The sequence below is a fragment of the Dendrobates tinctorius genome, unplaced genomic scaffold (genome assembly GCF_039654945.1).
Source record: "Dendrobates tinctorius isolate UK_male_01 unplaced genomic scaffold, ASM3965494v1 ptg000120l, whole genome shotgun sequence".
In the NCBI taxonomy this organism is placed as follows: Eukaryota; Metazoa; Chordata; class Amphibia; order Anura; family Dendrobatidae; genus Dendrobates; species Dendrobates tinctorius.
This window is the reverse complement of record NW_027361788.1, coordinates 10,983,622-11,002,148: the sequence shown is the minus strand read 5'-3', so window position 1 is coordinate 11,002,148 and position 18,527 is coordinate 10,983,622. Positions and strand designations below refer to the sequence as shown.

The 18,527-nt window shown below is 43.5% G+C and overlaps 1 protein-coding gene across 4 annotated transcripts in view; it reads right to left on the bottom strand.

Annotated features, from left to right (window-relative positions):
* Nucleotides 1-1,190: 1,190 nt before the first annotated feature.
* MAPKAP1 (MAPK associated protein 1) overlaps nt 1,191-18,527 on the bottom strand; it is a 262,045-nt gene continuing 244,708 nt past the window's right edge. For all 4 annotated transcript variants that reach the window (XM_073590749.1, XM_073590750.1, XM_073590752.1 and 1 more), the window contains 2 exons: nt 4,236-4,333; nt 1,191-1,795 (listed from right to left, as the gene is read on the bottom strand). In XM_073590749.1, coding sequence (XP_073446850.1) covers nt 1,676-1,795; nt 4,236-4,333 — 218 coding nt within the window. In that variant the 3' untranslated portion in view covers nt 1,191-1,675. The remainder of the gene's footprint in view (nt 1,796-4,235; nt 4,334-18,527) is intronic.

The window sequence follows — 18,527 nt, the reverse complement described above, 5'->3', positions numbered from 1 at the left end:
ACGGTCCCTACAGTCAAACATGGCGGAGGTTCCCTGATGTTTTGGGGTTGCTTTGCTGCCTCTGGCACTGGACTGCTTGATCGTGTGCATGGCATTATGAAGTCTGAAGACTACCAACAAATTTTGCAGCATAATGTAGGGCCCAGTGTGAGAAAGCTGGGTCTCCCTCAGAGGTCATGGGTCTTCCAGCAGGACAATGACCCAAAACACACTTCAAAAAGCACTAGAAAATGGTTTGCGAGAAAGCACTGGAGACTTCTAAGGTGGCCAGCAATGAGTCCAGACCTGAATCCCATAGAACACCTGTGGAGAGATCTAAAAATGGCAGTTTGGAGAAGGCACCCTTCAAATATCAGGGACCTGGAGCAGTTTGCCAAAGAAGAATGGTCTAAAATTCCAGCAGAGCATTGTAAGAAACTCATTGATGGTTACCGGAAGCGGTTGGTCGCAGTTATTTTGGCTAAAGGTTGTGCAACCAAGTATAAGGCTGAGGGTGCCAATACTTTTGTATGGCCCATTTTTGGAGTTTTGTGTGAAATGATCAATGTTTTGCTTTTTGCTTCATTCTCTTTTGTGTTTTTTCATTTAAGACAAATTAAATGAAGATAATAATACCAAAGAATTTGTGTTTGCAATCATTTTCAGGAAGAAACTGAGTATTATCTGACAAAATTGCAGGGGTGTCAATACTTCTGGCCACAACTGTATCCAGTGAAAAACAGCTCTGATAAGGGTGTGTCCTTCTCTGCCCCGATTTGCTATCACAATTGTTATGCCCCGGAGAAGCCCAAAGGGGGATTTCCTGGTCCCCTGGGGGGCAAGTCCGAATCTACCTTTGTATATATTGTAAGCTACAAAGCATGCACCTCTTTTTTTTGCTTTCAGATGCATATCAGACAGGAAAAATCACTCTATATGTCTTAGTAACGCAATGGGAACCCTATTATGGCTCTGTACAAAACTGAGTCAAAATACGATTGGCTGCATGAGGTGTTATGATTGTCTGCTCTGCAATTGTGATGAGAAATGCAAAACCATCTCCTTTCAGCTTGACCCCTAGTGTTGGCTATTTTCAACGCTTGTATGAAGTACTTTGCAAGAATTTTTTTTTAATTGTCAAGATATTTCTACAGTACAATCATTCCACTCACTAGTAGGACCGTCTATACATTGAGCTCCAACCAGACCAATATGTTCTAATCTTTATTTAAAAAGCTCAAATGAGAAAATTCACACAGTCCGGATCTGTTACACTGAACCCAGCGGATTGCGCAAATGTTTCCTTGGAAGGAAATACAGGAATTCCAGCATATTCCCCTCTTCTACAGCATTACTTAGAAGAGGATTCTGCATTCATTTCAAGGGTTGGCCCGAACGGTCATTATTTCAGTACATAAATCAGGGTTACATCACTGGAAAAGTCAATGAAATAGCAATAGGTTGAGCCTGTTTGCACAGACAAAGGCCGAAAAAGGGGACAATGGCCAGGGTTGGGTATGATAATTATTATTTCATAGACTAATAATAAGAAATTGGTACTAATAATACATCCTCATAGCCACAAATCATCCGTGCTTCTACAATGAGGATGCAGGAGGCTCTCTGGCCGGACGGCCAGCACTGGGGTTCCAAGTGTCCACTAAGTCTTTTCTCCTTACGTCTTCCATTCTCCCATCTACCCTGGTTTCTTCTCCTTTTGAAAGCTGAAGCTGGTTCTCCTGGTCAGTTTCCTTTGCTTTTGTGCAAAGTAATCTGCCCGCACTGTACTGGCCCGGGACTCCAGAATGTAATTAACCTAATGAAGACCAAGAAAAAAAAGTTGAACATAGGATGCAAACAAAGTTGTTTATTTTTTGTAATCCCTCCATCCCTTTCAAAAAAAATGGATGCAAACAAAGTTGTTGTTTTTTCTAACCCCTTCAACCCCCTTCCAAAAAAAACAACCACCGTTGCACAGAACAGGGAATGTGCTCTGAGCAGTGGTCATCACTCAACCCACAAGTTAATTCTGAATGCTATTTTACAAATTGTGGACACATAAGGTTGGCCTTCAGGGTGTATGGTCATGCTTGTTAAAGTGGTACCACTTGTCCCGATTCTTGCACCCTCTATCCTGCTCTTGGTACACATGGGTGTAAAGCTTGGCTAACATCCTCAATCACGCTGCAAAACTCTTTAAAGGGTTAGACATCGACTTCGAGTAGCTGAATGGTATTCCCAGGGCACATGGACAGGCTGATAAGACCACCTTAGGTCAATACAAGGAGAAGCATTAGCCGCCTACACCAACAACAAAGGTCTCTCACCAGCCAATAAGCACCCTACTTGCCACTGATGAGAGGCAAGAACTCAAAACATGTCTGCAGATGGAAGTCTCTTATTTGTTGGAGACTCTGGTTTGGATTATTTCTATAGGCTCCTTGAAGAGTCAGGTACGGACTTATAGGTGGGTCGATGTGAATTTTAGAACTTCCAAATGCAACGCGTTTCAGGAGTGTGAGCAATAACGATTAGACCTCTGGTGGTAATGCACATACTGTCAACTGTGCACTAAACAATTACGCATGTGCTTACAAATCGCTGGCAATGGTTTTACTAATCGATGTTTTGTGTCTGTAGTGGACGGAAACATATTGCTCCACGTGGCACGTGGGAAATGGTTAAATTAACAAGGTATACTCATTACCGCTATATTCAAATTGAAATGGCAGCACTTAACTACACAGATAATGAAGTCTGCTTTATGCTGGCTATTAATATCTGTTCAGTGCATCTAAAAGCTGCAATTAACCATTCGATTAGATCCACTGCTAATTGTCTCGAATTCAGATTATACACATGATGTAGCTTGGCTCACGTTACCAGTTAAGAGCCCCGGACACATTATGTGTCCCCATTCTGCCGGCTCTCTATACGATGACAGGTCCGAGTGTCTGATACAAATACTAGAACAGTGTGACGGGTACATCACCGCCCTACGATACTGACCACGACCTTCCACTTTCATCTTTCTGGTATTTGTCTAATTTTAGTTTTACGAGAAGAAAAATCCTGAAATTTTCAAAAACTTATTTCTTGTACTCCGTACCTACAAAGCCGTGGCCTCCCTTTCTTTCAGCTGGGCATTGTTTCTGTCTTAGGTTTTGCCTCTTTTTGGCCAGTGTGAACATGCTCCTATAAGTTGCATGTATTCCAACTAATAATCGGACTAATTTTTTTGGTTGGTTGGGGGGGGGGGGTTACTAAAAACTTTGAATGCTGCCCTTGTCATTTGTAAATTAGTCCATCAAGGCATTGCTTTACCCAGATGATGTAATCATACGCCTTAATCCTCTGAGTGTGACTGACGTTCTCCTCGCTGGCCATGCCATGTCCGCAAGTGCCAGAAACCTTGAGAATACGGGTGATATCCTTCTTATCCAAGTATGCGCAGTGAAGCCAGGTGTACCGTCCACAGCTTCATCATCAATCTTTGCATGCTCAGGAAAGAATAGTAATGCTGAAAACATGATATTGCAATTAAGGAGTCCAGGGGGTAAGGGGAGGCCTGATCACCGCATATAAAACCCGACTGCTCTGGATGAAGCAACGCCCGATAGGCTAACTTGTATATGCCGAGGACAGCAATCAACCTTGTTTTAGCGAATATAATATTTATTATAAAGAATATCAATGACATGACTGGCAAGCCGGTTCAATGCTGAAAATCAGTTTTGGAGGGCTATTTAGGGAACTTGACAGGTTATCTTTTATATTATTGTGCCACCACTAATGCCATCTTGCAACATTATGTAGGCACTGTGCATATATAGTTGGCATATTTATATTTACGGTCACTATAGGATTGGTATGTAGTATGGTAAAATATTTGCTATGCTGGGTTTAATCTCTCTTTGCTGGGTATTGATCGGGGGGACTTCAGTTGGACTCTAGTAGGTGGGACCCTCTGAATGGTTATCTAGGCACAATAGCCAGTTCAATAAAATATTTTGGATGGTATTGACGCGGCATAGAGTCTAATTGGACAACAGTAACACTGAGACCATCAGGAGGCCCAGAATGGTCCAGGAGTATGCCAAGGATGGACAAGTCATTCCCCCGAGGGTCCAAATAATACATTTGTATGGTAACAAGTTTGTAGAAGCTGTCTGAAAAAATATTCAAAGACTCTGGGCCTGAACTAAGCCAAAAAGTCATTACAATTTCCATTAATAAGTCTAGACAATAAAACAAACCTTTAAAACAATCTCGTTAACAGTAGCTGCGTCCGATTCAAAGTACAGATGCTTGTAATCGTGGTTGTTGAGGTAGGTCAGCTTGAACATTGCATGGCCTACGGAGATCAAGAAAAAAAAAATCAAAATCCGCTGGTCCATACATACAAATAATTCTGCATACATAAGCAGGGGGTATAATAAAGTAAGAGTCAGGATAAAGCCACATATTTCATTTGTGGTGCAGAAGGGAGGCGAATGTCTACAGCAAGTACAAAAACACAAAACTGGGCGATTTAATCCAAAGAGAAGCCCAAGTTGTACCAACTGACTTGAGCTAACTGCTTTATAGGTACATAGGCGGCACCTAGTTCTAGGATGGATAAGGTCCATGTTTCCTGGATGAGTGAATTTGGCCTAAGGGTCATTGGAGGTTATACTGGCTGCGATCTTTCTTCCCTGATACTCAGAACCAGTAAGTAAGACTTTTCACGCCGCTCCACAACTTCAAATGAGTGCCGCACCCCCGAATACTGCCTCAATATTATTTACAGGCTAAGAGCTTCAGCCCCAAAGTCATAAATCCTCAGCAGTAAAACGGTTAAGGATCACAGAATAATATACAAATGGGCATTTTTCCCGGCGCCGTCCCCACATTTCCCTCGAAGAGCCACATATTCAAGGTAAGAGTTTTTCAGAAGGTCATTATTATTACATTTAGCAATCTGTGGACGTGGTACATTTTATCATGGAACTGCATAATTAAATATAATTACGAAGCATTCATCTTCTCTGGTTGCTTGCCTAATGATTTAAAGGTGGGGGCAAATATATAACTTCCTTAAATCATATCACAAATTAAACTTTGCTTCATATATTCCTCGCTGCCTCCAGCAGAACCATTTGTTTTTGTAATTAGGAGGATGAAAGTGTTTAGAAAAGGAGCAGAAATGGTGAATACTGGACTAACAAATATGCACATTATTCACCGTGCACCTACTGTACATGCAAAGGAGGGTGAAAGCGGGTGTCATGGGTGTAAGGGAAATGAGCAGCACTGAGATGAATGGAAGAAACGTCCTAAAAAAATCTCACTACCGTATATACTCATGTATAAGCCGACCCCCCTAATTTTGCCACAAAAAACTGGGAAAACTTATTGCGTATAAGCCTAGGGTGGAAAATGCAGCAGCTACTGTTAAATTTCAAAAATAAAAATAGATGCCAATAAAAGTAAAATTGAGACATCAGTAGGTTAACTGTTTTTGAATATCCATATCAATCAGGAGTCCCTTATGCTCCATACAGTTCATGATGGCCCCATACAAAATACACCCCATATAATGCTCCATAAAGGTTAATAATGGCCCCATAAGATGCTCCATAGAATAACGTGCCCCATATAATGCTCTATAAAATATGCCCCCATAAGATGATCCATAGATTATGCCCCCATAAGATGCTCCATAGAATATGCCTCATAAGATGCTCCATAGAATATGCCCTCATAAAAATGCTCCATAGAATAGGCCCCCATAAGATGCCCCATAGAATATGCCCCCATAAAATGCTCCACAGAATATGCCCCCATAAGATGCTCCATAGATTATGCCCCCATACCCATAAGATGCTCCACAGAATAGGCTCCCATAATATGCTCCATAGAATATGCCCCCATAAGATGCTCCACAGAATATGCCCCCATAAGATGCTCCACAGAATATGTCCTCATAAGATGCTCCACAGAATATGTCCCCATAAGTTGATCTATAGATTATGCCCCCATAAGATGCTGCAAATAAAAAAAAATGACATACTCACCTTTCCGTCGCTAATGGCTCAGGACCTGGCACCTGAATATTCACCTGTCCACGTTCCCACGCTGCTTGCCGCTGTCATCTCTCATTGACGTTCAATCAGCAGAGGGCGCGGCGCACACTAACAGTGTCACCGCGCCCTCTGACCTGAACATCACAGACAGAGGATGCGACAGACAGCGGTGAGCAGCGTGGGAACGGGGACAGGTGAATATTGCTAAACTTACCCCCTCCTGGCGCGGTCTCTGCAGCCCCGTTCTCCCACAGTCTCCGGCGCCTGCTTTAAGCGGTCACGTGATACCGCTCATTAAAGACATGAATATGCGCATATTCATGTCTTTAATGAGCGGTACCAGGTGACCGCTGAAGGCAGGCGCCGGAGACCGTGGGACAAGCAGGGGGACTGCAGAGACCGTGCCAGGAGGGGGTAAGTATGATCTCTGACACCCCCGCTCCCCCTCCGACCCCCGGTATATGACTCGCGTATAATCCGAGAGGGGAACTTTCAGCTCAAAAAATGGGCTGAAAATCTCGGCTTATATGCGAGTATATACGGTACTTAAAGGCGTTCTGCGGTGAAAACGAGATGTTTCCTATCCACAGGATATAGATTGGTGAAGGTCGGAGCACAGAGACCCGCACCTATTAGCAGAAGGGGCCACTTTTATCCCTGTTAGAACGAAGGGCAGTATTTATGCTCCATTCATTTCTTTAGGGGCTGCCGAGCATTGCGTTCGGCTTTTATCTGGCAGCCCCATAGAGAATAAAAGGAGAAGCTGTTGGGTGTCCGACCTGCTGTGCCATTTTGAAATGGGGATAACAAAATCCCTGATCTGATGATCAGACCCAGCGGTGGACAACTACTGATCACCAAGTTATCGAGTATCCTGAGGATAATGGAAAATTTGTTTTCACTGGACAACCCCTTTAATAATACTATAATTGTCCAGTTCTGTAGAATCTCCTGTTATATATAATCTGCTCAATTCAAGTTGGTTGTAGACGATGGCGATGTTTTTTTCTGCAAGATATGAGCTGTGATTTACTGGGATTTGCTGGGATTTACAGTTTTACAACGAGATGGATGACAGAGCTTTTTTTTTTAATACCGTACAATGAGTAACATGGATTCTTATCAAGTCATGGGTTGTTTAATGGGACAATCTCTATTCAAGGGCAATTCATCCATCCTGGCCATCAAAAATCAATGGGGGTCTGATCATTGTAATCGTTGTGATCAACTGTCATCATCGAGAATTCAACAGTTTTATTGAAATGAAAGCATCATTTAACATGAGACACCGTATTTTCCGGCGTATAAGACGACTTTTTAACCCCTGAAAATCTTCTTAAAAGCCGGGTGTCGTCTTATGCATCGGGTGCAGACCAATCTCTGCATATAGTGGGGGAGTGGTCCTGATGACGAAGGGAGGGGGCTTCTCACAGGGAAGATGTAACTGGAGTTATCCCCCTTTTACCTCATTGGTGGCAGCGGTGCTATCTGCGGCTCTGTGCTGGGGGTCGGCAGTGGCGGCTGCTCCTCTTGTGTAGCATGGGGGCTCTGTGCATATGCCCAAAGCCCGGAGACCCCCGGCAGCTCCATTGTTGCGATGCGGTGGCCTCCGGGAAAATGGCAGCAGGAGCCTGCGCAAACTCAGATTCAGATCTCATCTCTCGTTCTCTTTTGCGCGGAAAAAAAGAAGCGCATTTTCAGGGAAGGAGATCAGTTTCCTGAGCATTTAAAAACGCTAACGTGGGCACATAGCCTTAAGAAGATTTTCTATTTTCACTGTTGGGGGGGGGGTCGTCTAATACGCCCAGTCGTCTTATACGCCAGAAAATACGGTACATTCATATTAAAGTACAAGGATCCCCTCGCAGGGGGAAATACATAGAAAAAAAAAAGGCACATAAGGTCATACGGTATCCTTGACTACAAAATGTTCGCTTAGAATATGTGTAGAAAAACAATTATAACACAACTAAGTTAGACTTAATGGGATGGGGAGGGAAAGTGTGGGGTTCAAAGTGAGTGTCGATAATGCGAGATACACAAACGTGGGGCGCCAGTGTACCTGTTTCAGAGTCTCTAATTGTAAGGAGCTAATACCATGCCAATATATTACATAGATAAAGATATCATTTTGGAAAGATCATCGTCTTTATGTGCCTGAATCCAAGGGTCTCAGATACCGCGAAAGTTATCGAAAGAATCAGATCTAATAGCTTCTATTTTCTTGTATAACATTATCAAATTGACCCTATTCTTCACCTGTGTTAAAGAGAGCGCACTGGTTTTCCATCTGCTAGCTATGTGTTTTCTCATCGCCATAGCAATAAAATCAACGAGACGGCAAGTTTTATTGTTGGCATTGGTTGGTCTGTCCCCCAGCACAAGAACTGACGGTGATAGAGGTAGTTTCCTACCCAAGATATTATCAATTAATTTTACTACATCTTTCCACAGTGACTTTACTATCGGACATGTCCACCAAATATGGAGAGTGTCTCCATCGTCAGTGCACCCTCTAAAACAATTGCCAGGAACTGATTGGTAAATATTGTGCAGGAAGCTAGGTACATAGTGTGTTCTAAAGAATAATTTAAGAGATGTCTCAGTAAGTGAAACTTGATTATTACCCCTCATTATATTTTCATAACACCTGAACCACCTTTGAGGTGTGAGGGAGATTCGTAGATCATTGTTCCATGGTCTTCAATTTCGAGTCATCCCTTGGTTTGTTAAATATAGAATAAAGATGAGATATGAGACCATTGCCCAATGAGTCATATAGACATTTTAATTTGTACGTTGTAGGTTGCACGTTTGAAGAACCAACCGTTAGGCTTTGCAGAAAATGAAAAATTTGTTCAAGTCGGAATGTCTCAGACCTTGGGACTTGGTATTTTGCGATGAACTCTTGTTTTGACATTAGCTTAAAATTGGTAGTTAGATTTTGTAGCCTAGTTAGCTTATTCTGCTGCCACCATACGTGATTTCGAGATGTAACGCCTGGCGGGAACATGGGATTATTAAACAGGTTCAGGAGAGGAGAGGGATGAGACTGCAACGCAAATTGGAATCTATTCGCTATCTAGATTCGTAGGGAGTGAAAGGTATACGGAGAATGTAGAGCCAGATCTTTCGGTAAAGGCCCTGTGGCCCAAATTAGACTCTCCAAGGAGTAAAGTGCTATTTGGGAGTTTTCTATTTGTGGCCATATGGGTGTGTGTTGTTCCGCGTTTACCCCTGCCAGCTGGGCGATCTGAGCTGCCCTATAATAGAGAGTAAAGTTTGGTAGCGAAACTCATCCCTGTCATTTGTGTCTAAACAGGATTTGCTGGGAGATGCGGGGCTTTTTATTATTCCAGATAAAACATACCATGTGCAAATGTATCAATTTGAATGTCATCAGAGGTATTGAAATAGGCAAGGATCGGAACAGATAAAGAAATTGTGGTAAAGTAACCATTTTAATCGAGTGCACCCTTCCCAAAAAGGAAAGAGATGGGGAAGACCATTTTGACAAAGGTTGCGTTAGTTTTTGGAGGAGGGGAGCATAATTATATTTAAATAGTGTGGCTATAGATAATGTAAGGTTAATTCCTAGGTATGTAATATAATGTTTTGCATGTCGGAAATGAAAGTTCTCTACTATTGAGCTTTGTTCAGCAGGAGGGGGTGTTCAGAAACATAATCTCTGATTTATCGATATTGACCTTTAAGCCTGAGATTTCCTCAAAGGATTTAAGTGTATTTAAAAGATTAGGTAGGGATATATGGGGATTTGTCAAAGTCAAAAGAAAGTCGTTGGCAAACAGACTGACCCTGTATTCATGTCTACCTATTGTTTGGCCTGTGATATCGGGGTGCAGATGGATCTTCTGCGCCAGTGGTTCCATCACCAAAGCGAATAGGGCCGGAGATAGGGGGTACCCTTGCCTGGTTCCTCTGCTGATAATTATTGGCTCTGGAGTGGTCGAAGGTAATTTTAAATAAGCAACCGGGGTATTATATAGAAGTTTAAGTAAATCGATTAATTGTTGTGAAATCCCCATTTTACGCAAGATATTAAACATGTATGTCCAAGTGATGGTATCGAAAGCTTTTTCTAGATCTAAAGCTAGCAAAGTTAAGGGGGTTTTACGTTTTTTGGCATTATGTATGAGATTTAGGCTTTTACGCATATTATCCGGGGCTTGTCTAGTTGGGATGAATCCAACCTGATCTTTATGGACAAGACCAGGCAGACATTTATTAATTCTATTGGCTATTATGGAGGAGAAAATCTTGAGGTCCACGTTCAAAAGGGATATTGGCCTGTAGTTTTTTGTGAGCAATGGGTCTCTCCCTTGTTTTGGGATGACAGTGATATGCGCCGTATAGAATTCCGGCGGCATTGTTTGGCCAGTTAGCATATTACTGCAGTATGTTTGTATAAGCTTTAATAAAATATTTGAAAACTTTGTATAGTATAACGCGGTCAGCCCGTCAGGGCCCGGAGCCTTTCCAGATTTTAGATGATTTATAGTAGATGTGATTTCCTCTTCAGTGATAGGAGAATGCAATGTAGCAGCGTAAGCCGGAGTTAGGGAAGGTAGTGGTACATTAGTTAGGAAGTCATCCAATTTGGGCACTGAAAAATTCGTGCTATCAGTGTATAGTTTTTGATAATAAGTTTAAAGTATTTTGTAGATTTTGTTTGGGTTAAAAGTAGTTTGGGACTGTTCGTCTTTTATGGAGAAGATAGAGTTTAATCGCTCTTTCTCTTTTAATTTTCGGGCAAGCATTCGGTCCATTTTATTAGAGAACCGATAGAATGTCGCTTGTGTCCACTTGATTGCTCTTTCCGTACGAGTTGTTAGCAAAGTATTTAGTTGTAGTTTTAAGTCATAGATTCGTTTAGTTAAGTATAGGGAGGGGTGTGACTGATTGGCGGTTTCTAATTTATAAAGTTCATTCTCGAGAGTCAATTGCTCCTTAAGACGATTCCTCTTTTTTTGGGATGCTATCCTAATGAGTACACCAGTGATATATTTTTATGGGCCATCCATATATTACCCATAGAGGTCTCCAGGGTGATATTAGAGTGGAAGAAGGCCTTTAGCTCTTGTTCGACCATTATTCCCATTTGAGAGTCAGAAAGCAAGGATTCATTCAGTCTCCACGTATACAGGCGTGCAGTCTTCATGCCTAATTTAAACACAGAGAGTATGCTATCATGGTCGGACCAAGAGGAGGGGACATGTCTGGAATACATCAATGATGGTATGTTTTCCGAATTAGTTAGAATCCAGTCAATCCTGGAGTATGAATGGAAAGTTCTAGAAAAATAGGTATAACCTCTGGATTGTCCATGAGACTCTCTCCGTGTATCCACCAGATGATGAGCTTGCAAGATACTATCAAAGATAGTTTTTTCCCTCCTTGTCATGTCAGGCCTCCCCGTATTAGATCTATCAAGGGTTGGGTTTACAGTCAGGTTAAAATCGCCCCCCCATATAATAGTATCATAGGGTATAGACCTTAGGGATTTTGCAATAGATTTAATTGTTTTCATTTGAAGTGTCGGGGGTGCATAGCAGTTAACAAGACAGAGTCGCTTCTCCTGGACCGTGCCCCAAAGGATTATATATATACCTTCTGCGTCCGCAACGAAACTCTCCTGCACAAATGGAAAAGAATTATGCAGCAATATGGCGACACCTCTCGTTTTTTTATCATGAGTAGCAAGAAAAAATCTCGAGTAGAGCTTATGGAAAAATTTGGGAGATGAGTTATTAGAGAAATGAGTTTCCTGTAGGAATAGCACATCAGGGGAATGTTTCTGGTAATCAATAAAGGCGCGTTTTCTTTTTATCGGGGAACTGAATCCCCTAACATTGTGTGATACTGTACTACCTTATACATTAAGTATGCATAAAGAGACTCTAATGAAATTTCGAATTAAACTACGGCCTGGAACAGGCATTTTCACCTTAGTCACACCTTAGTCACATATCCAAAAATATGTTTACATCTCGACACTCTTGTAGGGAAAAGAGGGAAGGGAGGGTAACAAAAAATACAACAACAAGAAAAATGGTCGCAACCAATTACCAATTTGTGGGCTATAATGTGCTGGTCCACTATCAGTAGGACCAAAGGCAGTAATAGCCCAAAATGGAGTGGCATACTTACTCCAGGGGCACAACACTTCACTAGTAGAAAAAGAAAACAATATTATTCATAAATTGTCATTAAAAACATCAAATAGCAATACTATCAGAACGATAACTCAGCATTTTGGTCGTTCTTTGAGAATATTCCAGCACATTCGTCGATAGTGGACTCAAGAAATGGGCTATTTGTTGTGCTGTGATTTATTGAGTCTGGTATGGCGAACTTCCATCCACTCTCTGCGCGGTCTCTGTGGTAGGGATCCCGAATCAGAAATCGGGATGCCTGCCTTCTCCAGTGCTTTTCTCACTTCCTCGAGATTTCTTGGAGAATAGGTGGTGTTGCCATAAGAGAAAATTAAAGCATGTGGGAATCCCCATCTGTACTTAATCTTTGCTTTTATTAAGGCCAGAGTTATGTCTTTCATGGCTTTTCGCCTTATCAAGGTTGCCGGGCAGATGTCAGGGAACAGAGATACAGTATCTGGGACACCTGGTAAATTGTTCAGTTTACGAGCTGTGGATAGAATCAGGTCTCTGGATTCCTCATGATGCATTTTAAGGACAACATCCCTAGGTGAGGCATCAGATTTGGGACCTCCCAAAGCCCTGTGAATTCTGGTTATTTTTTAAGAATTAGGATCTGCTTGGGGCAGGAGGGTACAGAAGATGTTTGAGGCAACCTCCATTAGATTGGAGCTACTTTCCGGTAGTCCTTTAATTCTGACATTACCTTGGTGAGATCGATTTTCCAAGTCTTCACACTTTAGCGCTAGGAACTCGAGTCTAGCATCTTGTTCCTGTAGTTGTTCACTATTATGTTCAGCGGCATCATCATCGAGAATTTTTATTGGCTTTTCACTGTCCTTACACTGGCTGCTAGCAGGGAAATGTACAATGCAAATGAATTGCCTCCAAAGTCCCCCAAAAAGTGAGCCATTATTTTCTAGCTTATAGAGGAGAGTCCAAAGTGCCATACCCTCTTCAAAGTAGTCAATATACCCTAAAAAGGATAAGTGCTTTCCATAGGGTTTGGACTACTGGGCCCTTCACAATCAGCTGCCAGAAAGTCCCAACTTCAACACTGATGCAAAGGAAAAGAAGTAGTCCATGGCTTCTACTTGTATTAGCATCTATTAGTAAGGTACTAATGGGTTGGGTCCTCCAGCGTTTCAGTTCCCCTCTATGGCTGATAGTGGGGACCTCTATTAATAGGAATGCTGGAAACAAGACTTGAGAAGAAAGGTGGTCTTAACATGACTGACCCTTTAACCTGTGCCATTTTCGTAGACCTGTTGGACTCTGCCAATCTATCGGTATCTTCTACCTCCGGATCTCTCGAGCACTTGAAAGTACATTGCTGGGGATGGCAGACAATCCTCACTCCTTCTTTTAAAGTTTAGCTGAGCCCATTGTGCATGTTAATTGAAATATGGGTGAGAAAATTACCGGCAGGACAATATGTGACCTCATGTAACATCTTACTCTATAATACCATAAAATTGTCACCAAAACCAATTCTGTTCTCCTCTTCATCGGATTTGAACATTTTAATGAAAGTCCTTTTGTTTTTTCCAGATTTTCGAGCCGATGTACAAGCATTTCCACTAGTTGACAATTCTACCTAATGCACTCCACCACTCCGGGGTCCTCCAGACATTAGTCCGTCACATTAACTGCTAGTTATAAAATCACTGCCTATTTTATCAGCAGTTGTGACAGAGTGACAGTGGGAGTCACAATACTGTGTATCTTGTGTGGCAGGACTCCAGCCGGCTAACACATCCCATTATTCTAATAGGGGACGAGCCGTGACTCTTGCAGACAAATCTGGAAAGTTTACTGCTTGCGGAGATGATGATGAATAGGTGTGAAATGTAGGAGCAGGTGGGAGAGAGTGATGGAGGAGCGAGCAGAAAAGATGAGCGCAAAATTGCTGCTAACACACGAACTAAAAGTAACATATATAATAAAAATATATATATATATATATATATATATATATATATATATATATATATATATATACACTCACTGGCCACTTTATTAGGTACACCTGTCCAACTGTGTGTTAAGACTTAATTTCTAATCTGCCAATCACATGGCGGCAACTCAGTGCATTTAGGCATGTAGACATGGTCAAGACAATCTCCTGCAGTTCAAACCAAGCATCAGTATGGGGAAGAAAGGTGATTTGAGTGCCTTTGAACGTGGCATGATTGTTGGTGCCAGAAGGGCTGGTCTGAGAATTTCAGAAACTGCTGATCTACTGGGATTTTCACGCACAACCATCTCTAGGGTTTACAGAGAATGGTCCGAAAAAGAAAAAAAATCCAGTGAGCGGCAGTTCTGTGGCCGGAAATGCCTTGTTGATGCCAGAGGTCAGAGGAGAATGGGCAGACTGGTTCAAGCTGATAGAAAGGCAACAGTGACTCAAATTGCCACCCGTTACAACCAAGGTAGGCAGAAGAGCATCTCTGAACGCACAGTGCGTCGAACTTTGAGGCAGATGGGCTACAGCAGCAGAAGACCACACCGGGTACCACTCCTCTCAGCTAAGAACAGGAAACTGAGGCTACAATTTGCACAAGCTCATCGAAATTGGACAGTAGAAGATTGGAAAAACGTTGCCTGGTCTGATGAGTCTCGATTTCTGCTGCGACATTCGGATGGTAGGGTCAGAATTTGGCGTAAACAACATGAAAGCATGGATCCATCCTGCCTTGTATCAACGGTTCAGGCTGGTGGTGGTGGTGTCATGGTGTGGGGAATTTTTTCTTGGCACTCTTTGGGCCCCTTGGTACCAATTGAGCATCGTTGCAACGCCACAGCCTACCTGAGTATTGTTGCTGACCATGTCCATCCCTTTATGACCACAATGTACCCAACATCTGATGGCTACTTTCAGCAGGATAATGCGCCATGTCATAAAGCTCGAATCATCTCAGATTGGTTTCTTGAACATGACAATGAGTTCACTGTACTCAAATGGCCTCCTCAGTCACCAGATCTCAATCCAATAGAGCATCTTTGGGATGTGGTGGAACGGGAGATTCGCATCAGGGATGTGCAGCCGACAAATCTGCGCCAACTGTGTGATGCCATCATGTCAATATGGTCCAAAATCTCTGAGGAATGCTTCCAGCACCTTGTTGAATCTCTGCCACGAAGAATTGAGGCAGTTCTGAAGGCAAAAGGGGGTCCAACCCGTTACTAGCATGGTGTACCTAATAAAGTGGCCAGTGAGTGTATATATATATATATATAAACTTTTTGCATTGTGCATAGAAAACCTAACTTGTTCTATCAAGGAAGATCGGAAGAGACATGAGGAGAGGAGAGATGGATGGAAGTTTTCCAAAAATAAGTAAATCTAAGTATTTTGTCCATATCAGTCTCCGTCTAATGTCACATCTCTTCACTCCTGTCACCGCTGTAGGTGCCTGTACCTCACTGCACCAAAATATAATCATAAAGGCGCATCATTAACCTTCCTGTAGCTAGCCGGGTGTAACACGCAGCTCCAATTCTATTACATCTATTACCCGCTGACAAGATGTCACTAAATATGACACATTAACACTATATAGTGCGCAGCGGTTCTGCATTCTGGATACTGACCAGAGTGAGGTCGGTCCAACCAATTTAATTGGGTTAAAGAAATCCTCCCTAAATTTCACTGGATCCTTCTTTTTTCTTTCATGCATTTCCCCAAAGCCCGGAGGCCCAGGCAGCTCCATTGCTGCAATGTGGTGGCCACCGGGAAAATATATATAATATATATAAAATATATATATATATATATATATATATATATATATATATATATATATATACATATACATATATATACACATACATACATACATAGACACACACACACATATTGCGGTGCAGTGACCGCTGTGACAGCTAGGGGGCTCTGTATGGGTCATGCACACAGGCATATCCATTGTGGTAATGGAGATAGGATGAACGCCAGGATGGTAAATGATCGTTATGTATCCCAGGGTGGGTGGCCCTGGGATGGAAGCTTGAACGTGTGTTAATCAGCAGAGGTACTGCTGAGGTTTTTGTTACAGTGTATCTTGGAAAGCTTCCAGGTGGCTTGGTGAGACCAGTCACCTACAAACCCATCCAGGGGTGTGTGTCTAAACGCCCTTAGTAAGCCTGTATATATGTGTGTATGGCTGGGTGTCTGAAATGGAACCATAGCCATGTGATCCGTATCTCACCGGTGGGCGTGGCTACGGACCATACAAGTTGACCAGGGTAGGTCACATGAGAGTGAGTGCCTGGACCTGATTGGTCCGTGTGGAAGGTCCCGGAAGGCCGACGTGCTGGAAGGTGTGCTGCCTTCCTGAAGCGCACATGCGGAGGCTGCTGACAGGGTGAGGCCTGTGTGTATCAGACAGTCCCCAGGAGGAATGGACGTCCGGAGTGAGAAGCAACTAAGAGGTAACCCCGGACAGGGAGGAAATAACTGTCCTTAGGCTATGGAGCCTGGTTGCTGGACAATGCACAGCCTGTGTGACCACAGGGCTGAGAGAGCGAAGCCCTTTGATGAACACTGACCTGTTTGATATAAGACTGGTGCTGTTTATGGTTTATTCCGTTTAATAATAAACCACATGGACTGATTTATGTGAAAAACCCGTGCCAGACCTGGTTAATCTGCTGCCAAGTGAGTGTCCCTCAACACGAATAGGTGCTACATTACAATTGGTGGAGAATGCTAAGGGCACTGCTGTAAGCTTGTTGCTTTGGGCAACGAACGAGGTCTACACATTCGGTTGCTAGGGGCAACGGTTCCAAGAAGCACATGTTGCAGTGCTGGCGACTCTGAGCCAGGAGAGCAGACGGTCTTGAAAACCGTGAGTTATGCTGACCGGGGTCTGTGAGAAAGATTTATTGGATACCTCTGCAGTAGCGGGATCTGAGAACCTGCGTGGTCAGCAGGTAACGGTCGTGAAAACCGTGTAATAGTGACCGGGGTCAGAGAAAGAGACTGTTGATAATTTGTGGGATACCTCTGTGGAGAAGATGCATCCGGGAACCTGTGTGGCCGTCACCAACAGGTAACAGACAGGAGTCTGTGGTATGTTGACCGGGGTCAGGGAGAAACTGTTTGAGAAGTCGCTATAGGGTGCTTCTGTGGATAAGAGGTACCCGAGAACCTGTGTGGCCGACACCAGCAGGTAACGGACAGGAGTCCGTGTTGTACTGACCGGGGTCAGTGAGAGACTGTGTATGTGTGTTTTTTTTTCTCTCTTTCCTATAAAGATGAAGGTGTTGCTGTGACTTGGCGAGGTCACAAAGTTTTTTTTCTCAAGGCAGCTTGCAGTGGCTCAGTGGGGTTACGAAGGTGACAAGCGTCTAGCTGTAACTCGGCAGGGTTACGAAGATTTCTGTGGATCAGCGGGTCCACGAAGACAGCGCAGCAGGAGCTGTGGCAGTGCCAGCAGGAGCTGGTGTGTTGTTGTGCTTAAAGGGCCAGTACAAACCTGAAAGACAAACTGTAGTGTGTGAACTCGGACCTAAGAAGGCCTGTAGAGGGGACATAGGGAAATCCCGAAAGGGGGCGGTGACCCAAATTGGAGTGGTATCCCAAAAAGGGGTGGAGTCCCAGGGGGAGGCGGAATCCAAAAAGGGATAGTGGCCCAAAAGGGGGAGGAGCATCCCGACGTAAAAGGGGTGGTACAGATGAACTGTTGCCAGGGGCAAATGTCCTATATATATGTCCAGTCTGCCTGGTGAACTACCCACCCGGCACGATGCTACGGGGGTGTGGCCTCCAGATAAATAACGAAGATCTGGTTGGTCTAGTGAGGGATGCTCCTGAGATACCCGGCAGAAAGGTTGGGGTCACTTGCAACCATGGGGACACTAAGGATTGTCCAGTGGCCAGGGTAGTCTTTGAGACAGGCTGGGACATTGCGGGACAGGATGTCGTGAAAGTCCCGAATTTGTCCTGTCCAGTGGTTATAGGCCGGGACTCTAAACTGTTCTCCGGCTTGTGGGAGACGAGAGTTCCTCTACAGCAGGGGGATGGTGACCTCTCTACTGTTGGGCTGGCAGACACTGAGATGGTGACGTCTCCTAAAGTGGACAGGTCAGATGTAGGAGTGACCGGAGGAAGGGGTGCGTCTGCCCAACTGACGGACCTGATGTCTTGTGACATGACTGATGGTGAGCTGGTAGATAAGACGACTTGTGCGGACACACGGTTAGAGGGTAACTGGAGGGTTCACTCGGCTGATGGGGGTGACTATGGCTCTAAGATCGAAAGGGAGCACAGAGTGGATGAGCTGAAGAAGGAAGTCTCTGAGCTCAGAGG